Source organism: Labeo rohita, chromosome 24 (assembly GCF_022985175.1).
Source record: "Labeo rohita strain BAU-BD-2019 chromosome 24, IGBB_LRoh.1.0, whole genome shotgun sequence".
Lineage (NCBI taxonomy): Eukaryota > Metazoa > Chordata > Actinopteri > Cypriniformes > Cyprinidae > Labeo > Labeo rohita.
Window position 1 is genome coordinate 13474815 of NC_066892.1, and position 14149 is coordinate 13488963.

General features: G+C 34.9%; 1 protein-coding gene across 1 annotated transcript; it reads left to right on the plus strand.

Moving 5' to 3' along the window:
- Window positions 1-1115: 1115 nt before the first annotated feature.
- On the plus strand, window positions 1116-14083 carry spata13 (spermatogenesis associated 13). Its single transcript, XM_051098216.1, has 12 exons — window positions 1116-1504; window positions 2380-2833; window positions 4138-4282; window positions 4424-4542; window positions 5791-5970; window positions 6362-6547; window positions 8160-8339; window positions 8426-8658; window positions 10590-10719; window positions 11003-11375; window positions 11461-11535; window positions 13441-14083. Exons 1-12 carry the CDS (start codon window positions 1395-1397, stop codon window positions 13620-13622), a joined length of 2367 nt encoding a protein of 788 aa, XP_050954173.1. The 5' UTR covers window positions 1116-1394; the 3' UTR covers window positions 13623-14083.
- Window positions 14084-14149: the final 66 nt, after the last annotated feature.

A 14149-nucleotide genomic window follows, 5' to 3' on the forward strand; every position in this document is an offset into this window, starting at 1 on the left:
GTTTTGTATTTGGATATAAAAGTGAGCATAAGAGTCTTCATTTACTCAGGACATCAGAGCCACCAAGGACGCAGTGGATTAGTTTGGTTTTTGGTAGTAACGTGCCACCAAATACACAAAAAACAGGAGAGGAGGTGGAGTGAGCAGTAGCTCATTATCATTTAAAGAGACATGCCCCAAAACAGGTCGCTGTGAACAGAGCTGTTTTTGACAAGGAAAAAAAGGAGTGTTGTTTTACACGACCATTGAGGAATTTTAACTAAAGAAACTAAAGTACTAAGTACCCTAAAGAACTAACCAACTTGTGGAAAATGGGCATCCGATGTTCCGTTTAGGACATGCAGTTTATGGCCCAAAATGTAGGTGCGTTCACGTAATTACCGTAATTTGGAGATTCAAACTTGTAAAAAGGGTTCACGTCCTCATAGAACTCGTAATTACACCTGATAAACTGGGAATTCTTTGAGAGCTACAACTTGTATCACCTGACCACTGTAGATTCAGCCTATTTGTGTTGACAGTGTTGCCATAGAAATGCATAACTCCTTATAGTTCCTTCTTATAACTCCTTCTTGTAATATTACAATTTGTGCTTGTATTTGCTTGGCCAGATTTGCTCTGCACTTTCATACGTGACTTGTTTTTCCTCCTCGACAATATTGATTAACTGTTGTTGTTTGAACTGATAATAAGCAGCAAGACTGAACAAGCACTTTTCTTTCTGGCAAAATGTGAAATCTCTACAAAAGACAAGACAGATGTCAGATTGTAGATGTCAACAATTGCTTGGTAATCCTCTTCTAAATAATTAATACCTGAAACAGACCAGTTCATTAGATGACCTTGACCTCACCACAGGAAGTCATGAATTACAGTAGACAGATTTTTCTTAAAACATGAACTTGTTTTGCGTCATATGTTCCGCACAGGGGTGACCCTTGTATCTGATGATGCAACCACAGCCTTGATTTGATATCATTTTGTAGTCAGTCAAGTCAAACCAGTGCATTGTATTGCTTTGGTTTGGTCAGTCACCCCCTCCAATAAGACGGCTGTATTTTTTTTTGAATGAATGACATCTGATTTCAGTCTTTCCTCTGGAGTGGTACAGTACATTGCGACAGTGTCACATGTGCTGCTCAGCTGTGAGGCAAACAGCAGGTAGAGTTAATGATTAGCTGATGTTTATGATTAGCGAGATTGCTTAAACACACCTCCTGGACCTGAGACTGGACACGTATCAGCAAGGACAGTGTCTCCTCCCCAGAAGAATAACCCAAGGTTCGAAGTCCAGTAATCAAACCCAGTGCAAATGGACTCCAATAGGTCAGGGGAATGTAACAGAAAGAAGTAGACAAGCTACAGCGAGCCAAGCCCAGCCAAACTTTGTGTGCATGGATGTGTTTGCATATATGCATTGTGTACCTTCTTCAACATGGTGCTTGTTTATTGTGTGCCTTTTCAGTGTCTATGGACTGAAGAGAGGGAGAATGATGATCTTGAGGTAAGATGTCTATTATTTCTTTATTTTTAACACAGTGGATCACAGACAGCAATCAGCACAGATTAGACAACTAAAATCTGATTGCCATGTTGTTCAGATAGACCTCTATTCAATCTCCTTAATTATTTTTTTCTCAAATATTACTGTTTTAAAAATCAGTTTTATTTATCGCTAAAGAAAACTGGCTTTCTGTAAGAATATTCAGCCATATTCAGTAATTTTCCAACAAAAGTTTGCCTATGATTTTAGAATTCTTATTACATTTTATTGCTAGAATTTTCAGCAATACTTGCTATTAAAAAAACAAAAAAATTGTAAATTCCATTTGTTTTTGTAAAGACTGAAAAATTCTGTCATTAATTATTCACCCTAATGTCATTCCAAACCTGTAAGATGTTCATCTTCAGAACACCAATTAAGATATTTTTGATGAAATCTGAGAGCTTTCTGATCCAGCTGGCAAGTTCAAGTCCCAGAAAGGTAGTAAGGACATAGTTAAAATCCGTGTGGCGTCAGTGGTTCAACCGTGATTAAATTAAGCTACGAGAATATATTGTGTGCGCAAAGAAAACAAAAATAACGTGGCATTGGAATGTTGTGGTACTCTCGTGAACACACATCGAAGACTGACACGGAAGAAAATAAATCGTTGAATAAAGTGGTTTTTGTTTTCTTTGCACACAAAGTATTCTCATAGCTTCATTAAATTACGGTTGAACCACTGATCAAAAATATCTTAATTTGTGTTACAAAGATGAACAAAGGTCTTACAGGTTTGGAACGACATGAGAGTGAGTAATTAATGACAAAATTTTCATTTTTGTGTGAACTGTTACTTTAAACCATAAACTAACTGATAACTTCTAATTCTCTAGGCTTCGTCAGAAATCACAAAAGCGTTTGTCAAAAGTGATGAGATCTCAGCCGCTGCTGCTTCACCTGTCCCAAACACCTGTTCCTCAGAATCCCCCCCTGGTAACTCCAACAACTCCAATCTCTCCACCCTTTGCCAGTGACTCTCCTGCTTCCATAGTGCCCAGGAAACGGGCAGGTCGCTGCAGACCCCGGCCAGTGTCTGACTATGGCCAGCTGGCCAGTTCAAAGTACTGCATCCCAGAGGAGGACAGGGAGTCTGAGACTATGGACTACACTTCCCAAAAGGACTACAATACCAATGGCAGCTACACAGAGAGCAGCAGACCTGAAAATGGTCATGTGTGCACTCAAACAGAGAGCAGAAAGAGACGGCCAATCTCTGTTATTGGAGGAGTGGATATGTTTTCATCCCCAACCGCTGAGCAGAAGGACGACACTGAAAGCCTGCCTTCTGTAAGGCCATTACTTTCTTCTAAATTGTGTTTTGTTACATTTCTGCATCATTAGCAAAATCAAATCAAATGTTACAGAACAGTTTTGCCAAACACTTCTACAAGTCTTCCACTGGTTATGCAAACAGTCCATTGGTTGAGGCTGGTATATAAAATCTCTGGGACAATAACCATCAAGTGTTTTTACTTAATTTTACTAGACTTTTTATGTAAGGTGTTCAAATCCGTGATTGATCTGATACAGGCCTGATTCAGACCCATGTCCCTTTAGGTACAATAGCTATTTATATGTCATAAGCATTTGTTCTTGCTCTGATAGGCATTGTGAACTTTGAAATCAGATCTTTGGACAGATGCTTGCTTATCTAAATAAATGATCAAAAATGTGCATTAATTAGCAATTATTCTCAGGTAATCTGTATACAAGTCCTAAGAGTAGTCTACCTATAGTAAGTGTATTTCATACAGTGTTCCGCAGTGTTGGCTGATGAAAATAATTTACACATTTACATAATAATTTATAATGTCATAGTTCAGGTGGCTTGAAGGAACTTTTTAGACGTAATGTTTTTTTGTTCTTTACCAACAATGTGATCCTTGTGTTGTTTAGAAGAAATGCTGCATTAGACAGTCATTTCCTTGATGAAGACATCAGACAAGCTTCCATGAAACTTGTATAAATAATATGAGAAAATGTATGTTTTTTTTTTTTTTTTTTTTTTTTTTGAGAATCTTATTCTCATTACTGTAATATAGTGGTCTTCAACAGGGGTCAACAGCGGTACAACAGGAAATTATTGTTTGGTCTTTTTAAAAAAATACACTGTTAAAAATACATGACTAAAGTATCTTCCAGGTTAAAGGGATAGTTCACTCAAAAAATGAAAACTCTGTCTTCAAATTAAGATATTTTTAATGAAATCCGAGAGCTTTCTGACCCTGCATAGACAGCAACACGTTCAAGGCCCAGAAAGGTAGTTAAAAAAAGAACACTTTTTGTGTAAAATAACGACTTTATTTAACCATTTCTTCTCTTCTGTGTCAGTCTTCAGCGCATATTCACGAGAACGAGTATAATCTACACATTTCTTTGTGAGACTAAGCATGAAATTCAATGTTGTGTTTGTATGTGTACTTGGCCGAGTGGATAAGCAATGATGAAATTGCACTGTTTATTATATAATCATAGGTCATTGTCCTGCTCATGTACAGTCACTGAACTTTGAACATAAGGCCTGCTGGACAGTGGGCTAGTTTTAAGGCTGTCGATGAAAGTCTAATCTGTCATGCTTTGCTTTGTTTCAGCCGGTATCTCGTCCTCCAGTGCCCTCTCACAGAGTGCCTCCATACCGGGCTGTGTCTGCCCGTCTGAGACCCTGCATCTTCTCCCAAAGCACACCTATCGGTCTCGATAGGATGGGGCGGCGCAAAGGGCGCAGAGTGCTCAGCGGTAAGTGTGTTTCTGTTAATATGCCTGAATGTGTGCACTTGACCTACATACAACATAAGAGCCTCAATGGTGAGATTGTTTTGATGAATATTGATTCTTATGCCAGAATTTTTAAACTCATTCAATGTGATCATATTACAGATGGCAGCTCTGATCCAATGCTTGATGACAGTGTAAGTGAGGAGGACGGCAGCTTTGAAGAACTGACTGAAGGAACACCATATCTACAACCAGAAGTTGATCTTTTCACGCTAAATCAGGTTGGCTTTGTGATATTTTTTTCAGATATATAACCGTCATATGTATACACACACACACAGTTGAAGTCAAAAGTTTACATACACCTTGCAGAGTCTGCAAAATGTTAATTATTTTACCAAAGTAAGAGGAATCATTTAAAAAGCATGTAAATTTTTATTTAGTACTGACCTGACTAGGATATTTCACGTAAAAGACATTATATAGTCCACAAGAGAAAATAATGGTTGAATTTATAAAAATGACCCCGTACAAAAGTTTACATACACTTGATTCTTAATACTGTGTTGTTACCTGAATGAGCCACAGCTGTTTTTTTTTTTTCAATGATTCATTGAGTTGTTCATGAGTCCCTTGTTTGTCCTGAACAGTTAAACTGCCTGCTGTTCTTCAGAAAAATCCTTCAGGTCCCACAAATTCTTTGGTTTTTGTACATTTTTGTGTATTTGAACCCTTTGCAACAGTGACTGTATGATTTTGAGATCCATCTATTCACACTAAGGACAATAGAGCGACTCATATGATTCATTTAGTACTGCCCTTCAGAAGCCACAGAAGATACTTGCATGTTTCCCAGGAGACAAAATAAGTTAAATATACCTTAAACTTCAAATTCAAAAAGTTTTCACCCTCCGGCTCTTAATGCATCGTGTTTGAACCTGCTGTAATAGTTGCATATAAGTCCCTCAGTTTTTCTCAGTGTGAAAAGATGGATCTCAAAATCACACAGTTCAAATACACAAAAGGGTTCAAATACACAAAAATGCTGAAAAATCAAAAAATCCTGAAGAATTTTTCTAAAGAACAGTGGGCAAACAAGGGACTCATGAACAACTATCACTAAACAAAAACACAGCTGTGGATCATTCAGGTAACAACACAGTATTAAGAATCAAGTGTATGTAAACATTTGAACAGAGTCATTTTTATAAATTCAACTATTATTCTCTCTCATGGACTGTATGTAAACATCTACTTTTAGCACATTTACATATGTTTTTAATTTTTACAATTGTTTGCACTTATAGGCTTTGCTATACAGCCCAGGTCATACTTCACTGTTCATATCTTATCTGTTCATTCATGTGTTTATTTGCAGAGTTGTTTTAGTGTTTGCATGTACTTGTGTGGGATTATCACACTTCTTGTACATGATGTCATTCCGTACTATTCTTATCTTATTCTTGTCTTTTTATCTGATCTTTAGCCTTGCTATGTATCGCCTGACAATAATCTCTCTTTTTATCCAGTACATACAATCGGGACATGCCGTGTACGCAGAGGCTCTGTGGGACCACGTCACAATGGAAGAGCAGGAGCTGGCCTTCAAAGCCGGGGATGTAATCCGGGTTCTGGATGTTCAGGAACAGGACTGGTGGTGGGGGGCGGTGGGCGACCGCGAGGCCTGGTTTCCCTCTAGTTTTGTGCGAGTGAGTTGCACTCTGACCTGAGTAATAAATGTGAAACAAAAGCCGTGCAGCTTGAAAGTAACACTTAAACATCCTGTATGTTTGCTCTTGGTGACCTAAGAGGAAGTGCTAGATATGTCATCACAGTTGCATGCGTTGATTGACCGGTTTGGAAGAAATGCAGGTGTACGGAATAGTTTTTTATTGTTTTGAGCTGATTAATGCATCCCATTGTCAATCTGTGACATTCAACAAGATGAGTCAATTAGACACAAAGAGGCTTTGGGTGATTAGATCAAGAGTTCCTGTAGAAGTGGATTTACCTGTTGTCTCAATCACAATTGACTGTTGTTCTAAATTGTGCCTAATCAGGGTCCTCTGGAATTTACCGTAATGATATGTTGTTGTCAAGGTTCGGGTGAATCAGGAGGATTCAAGCAGTGACAGTGTGGAAATCGCACCGGATGCCGAGGAATCTGTCCCACCAGATGCACACAAACAAAACTCGCAGCACCGACAACAGATGAGAGCCAATGTGGTCAAAGAGATCATGGAAACAGAGCGCGTTTACATAAAACACCTCAAAGATATCTGTGAGGTGAGCCTCCATCTCAGCCGTTTTATGTTTGCTTTAGTTTAATCTGTTTATTTTGTTTTAAGGTCTGTGTATGTTGATAAAAGAACCCTTATCTTCAATTTAGCCTAAATGGTAATCAATCTGCTTTGCCTATCATTTAAATATGAGATCAAGATTAAAACAATTGCCTTCTTTCAAGATAACATTATCTCTCAGAATATAGATGTAGTGCTCAAGAGTAGTTCAGTGCTATTTAACTCCACACTAGTGGAATAAGGGAATACAACTACGTTGTACACTACACTACCAGTCAAAAGTTTTTGAACAGTAAGATTTTTAATGTTTTTAAAGTCTCTTCTGCTCACCAAGCCTGCATTTATTTGATCCAAAGTACAGCAAAAACAGTAACATTTTGAAATATTTTAACTTTTTTTTTTTTTTTATAAATAACCGCTTTCTATTTGAATATATTTTAAAATGTAATTTATTTCTGTGATCAAAGCTGCATTTTCAGTATCACTACTCCAGTCCTCAGTGTCACACAATCCTTCAGAAATCATTCGAATAGGCCAATTTGCTGTTCAAGAAACTTTTTTTAAATTATTATTATCAATATTTAAAACAGTTGAGTTTTTTTTTTAGGATTCTCTGATGACTAGAAAGACCAAAAGATCAGCATTTAATTAATAATATTGAATAAATAATAGAAATTAATACTTTTATTTAGCAAGTATGCTTTAAATTGATCAAAAGTGAAAAATTCTACTCAGCTGTTTTCAGCCTAATAATAATAATAATAATCATCATCATCATAATAAATGTTTTTGAGCAGTGAATCAAAATATTAGAATGATTTCTAAAGGTAATGATGCTAACAATTCAGCTTTGAAATCACAGGAATAAATTACATTTTAAAATTTATTTGAATAGAAAACAGTTATTTTAAATGTAAAAATGCAGGCTTGGTAAGCAGAAGAGACAAACATTAAAAAAACATTAAAAGTCTTACTGTTCAAAAACTTTTGACTGGTAGTATACATGCTCAATACAAAATTGTAAATGCATGCTGTTCTTTTTGAACTCTCTATTCATCAGAGAAAGTAATACAAGTTTTTTGCAAAAATATTAGGCAGCAAAACTGTTTTCAACATTAATAATAAGAAGAAATGTTTTTGAGCAGAAAAACAGCATATTAGAATAATTTTTAAAGAATCACATGATGCTGAAGACTACTGAAAATTCAGCTTTGCCATTACAGGAATAGATTATATTTTAAATATAGATTACATTAATAATGAAACATTATTTTAAATTTTCATAATATTTTACAATATTGCTGTTATTGTATATTGATCAAATGCAGTCTTGCAAAGCATGAATTTGTGTGAAAAGCATCTTAACCTTTGGAAATCAAAAAAATGAGTTAGGAAAGAGATGGTAAATATTTCTTAGTTCAAATTTATTACAGTTTATCTATCAGACTGTGTTTATCCAATTTATTATGCGTCTCATTTATGACCTCTGCTGGTCAAATGCGTACAAATATTTTTAAGTGAAGGAAAACTCCAAGGCAAAATATCTAAATGAAATGTTAATTTAGTTTCAATCCAAAATTTTGTTTTTGTTGTTATAGGGATATATCCGTCAGTGTAGAAAGCACCCTGGCATGTTTACTGACGCGCAGCTAAAAACAATCTTCAGCAACATTGAGGACATCTACAGGTTCCAGAGAAAGTTTCTCAAGGACCTAGAAAAGCAGTACAACCCCAAAAACCCTCATCTCAGTGAGATTGGCTCCTGCTTCCTTCAGCAGGTACCTTCACATGCACAAGAACCAATGAAATGAATGTTTTCCTAACAAATTGCTTATATTCCTCAACATCTTTTTCTCTCTTTTAGGAGGATGGTTTCGCCATATACTCTGAATACTGTAATACACATCCAGTGGCATGTGCAGAATTACAGCGACTGATGAAACAAAGCAGATATAAACACTTCTTCGAAGCCTGTCGTCTATTACAGCAGATGATCGACATCTCCATTGCTGGCTTCCTACTTACGCCTGTACAGAAGATTTGTAAATACCCTCTTCAGCTGGGAGAGCTTTTGAAATACACACCCAAAGACCACAGGTAGATCATTCTCTTACATACATAGACTAGTTTGGGGTTGATAGGGTTTTTTTTAATGATTAGTTCACTTCCAGAATGAAAATTTCCTGATATTTACTTACCCCATGTCATCCAAGATGTTCATGACTTTCTTTCTTCAGTCGAAAAGAGTTTTTTGAGGAAAACATTCCACGAAAAAATACAAATTCATATACTTTTTAACCACAAATGCTCATCTTGCACTAGCTCAACCTCATGCATTGTGTAATCACACACACGTGGCATGGGCGAAAGTGTTTACAGACCCAGTGTCTACAAAGCGAACGTGCAAAAAGAGTCAAGCGCCCTTTACAAAAAAAGTAAAACGATGTCAGACGATTTTGAAATTGAGATGAAAGTTTTCGCCCTACCCTACCTTTTTGAACCAAAGTACACAGACAAAGAACAAACTGCGCGTGGCCTTTCGAAAGTGAATACGCAATTTAAAAAATGACCATTTGTTTCACTAGATAAGACCCTTATTCCTGTAGAGCCCTTTGAAGCTGCAATGAAACTGTAATTTGGACCTTTAACCTGTTGGCTCCCATTGAAGTCCACTATATGGAGAAAAATCCTGGAAAGTTTTTCTCAAAAACCTTAATTACTTTTCGACTGAAGAAAAAAAGGACATGAAGATTTTGGATGACATGGGAGTGAAGAAATTATCAGGAAATTTTAATGCTGAAAGCAAACTTCTCCTTTAATGTTACTGAAAGTCTCTCATGCCAGCTAAAGCTGCATTTATTTGATTAAAAAAACTGTAAAAACAGCGATTTTTCTGTAACTTTATTAAATTTTAAATTAACTGTTTTCTATTCAAATATGTTTTAAAATGTAATAGTAATTTTTTTAGCAGCCATTACTCCAGTCTTCAGTGTCACATGATCCTTCAGAAATCAAACTAACATTGATCTGGTGCTCAAGAAAAATGTATTATTATTAATGTTTAAAACTAGTGCTGGGCAACGATTAATTGCGATTAATCGCATCCAAAATAAAAGTTTTTGTGTACATAGTATGTGTGTGTGTGTACTGTGTATATTTATTATGTATATATAATACACACACATGCATGTGTATATATTTCAGAAAAATGCTATGTTTATATAATAAATGTTTATATATAATATAAATTATATGAATATAAATATATGTAAATACATTTTAATATTTTCAAAATATATACTGTATGTGTGTGTCTCTATATATATTCATAATAAATATACACAGTACACTGAGTACATGCATATATTTATTTTGGATGCGATTAATCATTAATCGATGCCCAGCACTATTTAAAACAGTTGTGCTGCTTAATATTTTGGTTGAAACCGTAATATTTTTCATGGTTCTTTACTGAATGGAAAGTTCAAAGAACAGCATTTGCTGCCTTTATTGTCATTTTTGATTGATTAATTGTGTCCTTGCAGAATAAGGGGCCGTTCACACAGAACGCGTTTTTCCATTCCAATGCGCTACTTTTTCATCGTTTTTCTATATAAATGCTAGATGGACACGTATGACTGTTATTGCGTCTCACGTCTTTTTCAGCATCTCACACATAAGCCTTGCATTTTTAAGATGCTGTGTTAAGTTAAAAAAAACTTAAACATGCAGCACTGCCCATCAATGTCAGTTCCAGAACAGTGGACAGAAAACCCCATAGGCAGGGCAAGCGTTGCAAGCTTTTGTTTACAAAAGCAAATTGGCACGGCAACTGTTTAATTTGACGGCAACATGGCGGAGGAAGCATTCTGCGTCTCACATTTTTAGATGCGAAGACGCGTTCTGTCTGAACGGTCCCTAAAAGTATTAATTTCTTTAAAAAAATGTACTTGTAGTACATGTTTATTTACTTTTTTTATTAAAAAGATCGTAATTTATAATATAATAAAGTAATTTTTTTTCTGCAGTGACTACGAAGGGGTGTGTGCCGCACATAAAGCAATGAAGAATGTAGCAAGTCTGATAAACGAGAGAAAAAGGCGACTTGAGAGCATCGACACCATCGCTCACTGGCAGGTGGCCATCCTCCACTGGGCGGTCAGTGATATTTACACACATTTACATTGCTTTCAGCATTTCTGAACTATTCAAGTAGCAGCAACAGCCTCTCTAATGTTTTCAAATCAAGAAATTTGATTATTTGGCAGACGTGCATGTCTAATGCAATAAGATATTAATTGGATACCGTGTTGATCTGTTTATTAGATTACTATTTCGTTAATGCGCTGGGTCATTCACAGGTCTAGATGAGGCTTTGTGTACTACACAACAACAGTTTCAGGTTTCAAAGCTTTTAAAGATGGAAAAATATTTCCTTTAGGGTGATGATGTGTTACAGCGAAGCTCTGAGCTCATCCACTCCGGCGAGTTAACGCGGATAGTACGGCCCGGTAAGACACAGCAACGCAGCTACTTCCTGTTTGACCACCAGCTGGTGTTCTGTAAGAAAGACGTCCTACGGAGAGACCTGCTACACTACCGTGGCCGTATGGACACTGACCTAGTCGAGCTAGTCGACCTGCCTGATGGACGACACGCTGAGATGGGCCTCCTGAAGAACGCGTTTCTCCTACGGCACGCTGAGAATCTGAACGTGCTGTGTGTGTTGTGCTGCAAAAAGAACCAGGACAAGCAGCGATGGCTGCAAGCGTTTGCTCGAGAGCGCAGACGGGTACAGGAAGACCAAGAGATGGGTGAGGCTCACAGCTGATGTTCTGGTATAAAATGTTCAAGCCATGAATTCTAAGAATGACGTTCATTATTTTCGCTGATTGTCAGGGATGGAGATTACTGAGGCCCAGAGGAAGCAAGCAGTTCACAACGCCAGGAAATCCAAACAAGGAAAAATGAAAAGTATGTATCCCTGTTATCTTGTTCTGCCATTATTAGAACTGAGGTCAGAGCTGGGTTATAATAGATCTGAATTGAATCTTTAATGGAGTATTTATTTCTATTATTGTTTTTCATGTTATTTTTAAAATTATATTTCAGTTGTAATGTGTCTTTTCCAATTTAGTTTATTCTATCATTGTTAGTTTTTTAAATTTATTTAGTTCATTATTTTAGATTTTTATTTAAGATTCAGAAGATTTATTTTAAAATGTATATCTGGAGACACTTTCATGTTTAATACGGGTGAGATAAACAGTGTTTCAGAAACTACAAATACATTTTTGGACTTTTTTTTTATTTAAGTTTAAATTGTTTTGGACTCAGTTTCAGTTTTTCATAAGGTTTTAATTGTATTTTTAACAATAATGACACCAGGTTAAAGTCTCATAAGATATTTTTGTTTCTTTTTTTATTGTATTTTTATTTTAATGTGTCTTCTCAATTTAGTTTTGGTATTATTATCATTTGTTGGTTTTAGTTTATTTTCTAGTTTCAGTTTATTTATTTATTTATTATTTTATGTTTTAGATTTATAAGATTTATTTTAAAATGTTTATCTAGATACATTTTCATGATTAATACAGGTGAAATAACCCATATTTCAAAAACCACAAATTAATTTTGGGACATTTTTAGTTTAGTTTAGTTGGTTATGGACTCATGAACATTTATTTTAGTTCTGTTTCAGTTTTTCAAGTTTTAATTTTATTTTTTAACAATAATGACATCAGGTCAAAGTCTCTTAAGATATTTAATTTATTAAAAAATTTTTTGTTGTTTTTTATTTGAATGTGTCCTCTCAATTTAGTTTAGTTATTAACATCATTGTTAGTTTTTTTGTTATTTAGTTTTTTATTTTAGGTTTCTATTTTAGGTTCATAAGATTTATTTTAAAATGTTTATGTAGAGACATTTTCATGTTTAATACAGGTGAGAAAACAATATTTCATAAAATACAAATTAATTTTTAGACATTTTTATTTTAGTTTAGTTGGTTTTGGACTCACAAACATTTATGTTCATAGTTTTTATCAAGGTTTAATTTTATTTTTTAACAATAACACCAGGTTAAAGTCTCTTAAGGTATGTTCTTTTCTTTTTTTTTTTTGTATTTTTATTTTAATGCGTCTTCTCAATTTAATTTAGTTATTTTCATTACTAGTTTATTTTCTAGTTACATTTTTTTTGTTTAAATGTTTATCTAAGACATATTCAGCTTTAATACAGGTGAAATAAACTGTATTTTAAAAACTACAAATTAATCTTTGGACATTTTTATTTTAGTTTATTTGGTTTGGACTCAAGAAAATTTATTTTAATTCAGTTTCAGTTTTTCATCAAGTTTTAATTTTATTTTTAACAATAATGACGCCAAGTCAGTCTCTTAAGCTATTTTCTTTTTTTTATCATATTTTTATTTTAATGCTTCTTCTCAATTTAGTTTAGTTATTGTTCGTTTTTTCCGTTTTAGTTTGTTTTTGTTTTTAGATTTTATTTTAGTTTTAATATTTAGGGTTTCCAAAAATAATGAGCTCATTTTTGATTAATGTTCATTTTTGATGTTAAATTAAGATTAGAAAGCTGTTATGTTAAAATTTATTTCTAAAGCCATCTTTGGTCATAAAGGTTTCAGGTTTTACAATGTTCCATACATCAACAAAATAAAATATGAAACAAATAAAAAATCAAATTATTTCATTTCAGTTTGTTGTTTTCATTCATTGTCCATGACCCCAGCAACTGTTTTCAGCTATGTTTCAATATGTATACATGAAAAATTAAATGATTTCATAAAACTTTTGGCTGAGATTACATTGTAATACCACGATGAAGTCATACTCACATTTTGTGTCTGTGCGCTTCCAGAAATTAATTATTCTGATCATCCCGGGCCTCCTCACCATCAACCGCTACATCCACTCCATCAACGTCATGTGACCGTGCCAACCAGCATCCCCCAGCAACAGGTCTTCTCTTTAGCAGAGCCAAAGAAGAAACCGTCCCACCTGCTGTACTCGCTTGCACGCAGTGCCCTCTTCAGGAAATGACAAAAAGAGACACTTCACTCAGACAACATTTAGTGTTTTTACATTGAGATCTGTAAATAATGAAATATTACCTGGACTACATGTCAGTTTTTATGTCATACTCAAATGCATACACATGAATATGTATATTTATATACATGTAAGTAAGCATGTGTGTACACATGACATATGTGCCTCAGTTATAAAAGGCTCATTATTTAGCCTTAAGTTAGTGTGGAAAGTGTTAGTTATTTTTTGTCATGTCGTTTTACTGATATGGTCAAAAAGCTGCTTCTTGTTGGGTTTCTCCCATCCGTCACCTCACCTAAATGTGTGTCTGTTATGACAAAGAGTTGTATTCTGCTTTTTAAACTACGTTTATATAATTTTATTGCTTTAACTGAGGCTGGAGCCTTAAAAAAAGTGTAAAGACAGCAAACACTAACAAATATCCTTCTGTAAATAAACTTGAACCAAATGTACAGTGTCTACAAGTGTTCAACTGCTTCCAAAAAGCCTCTATGGTACAAAAAGGCTGAATGTTTCTA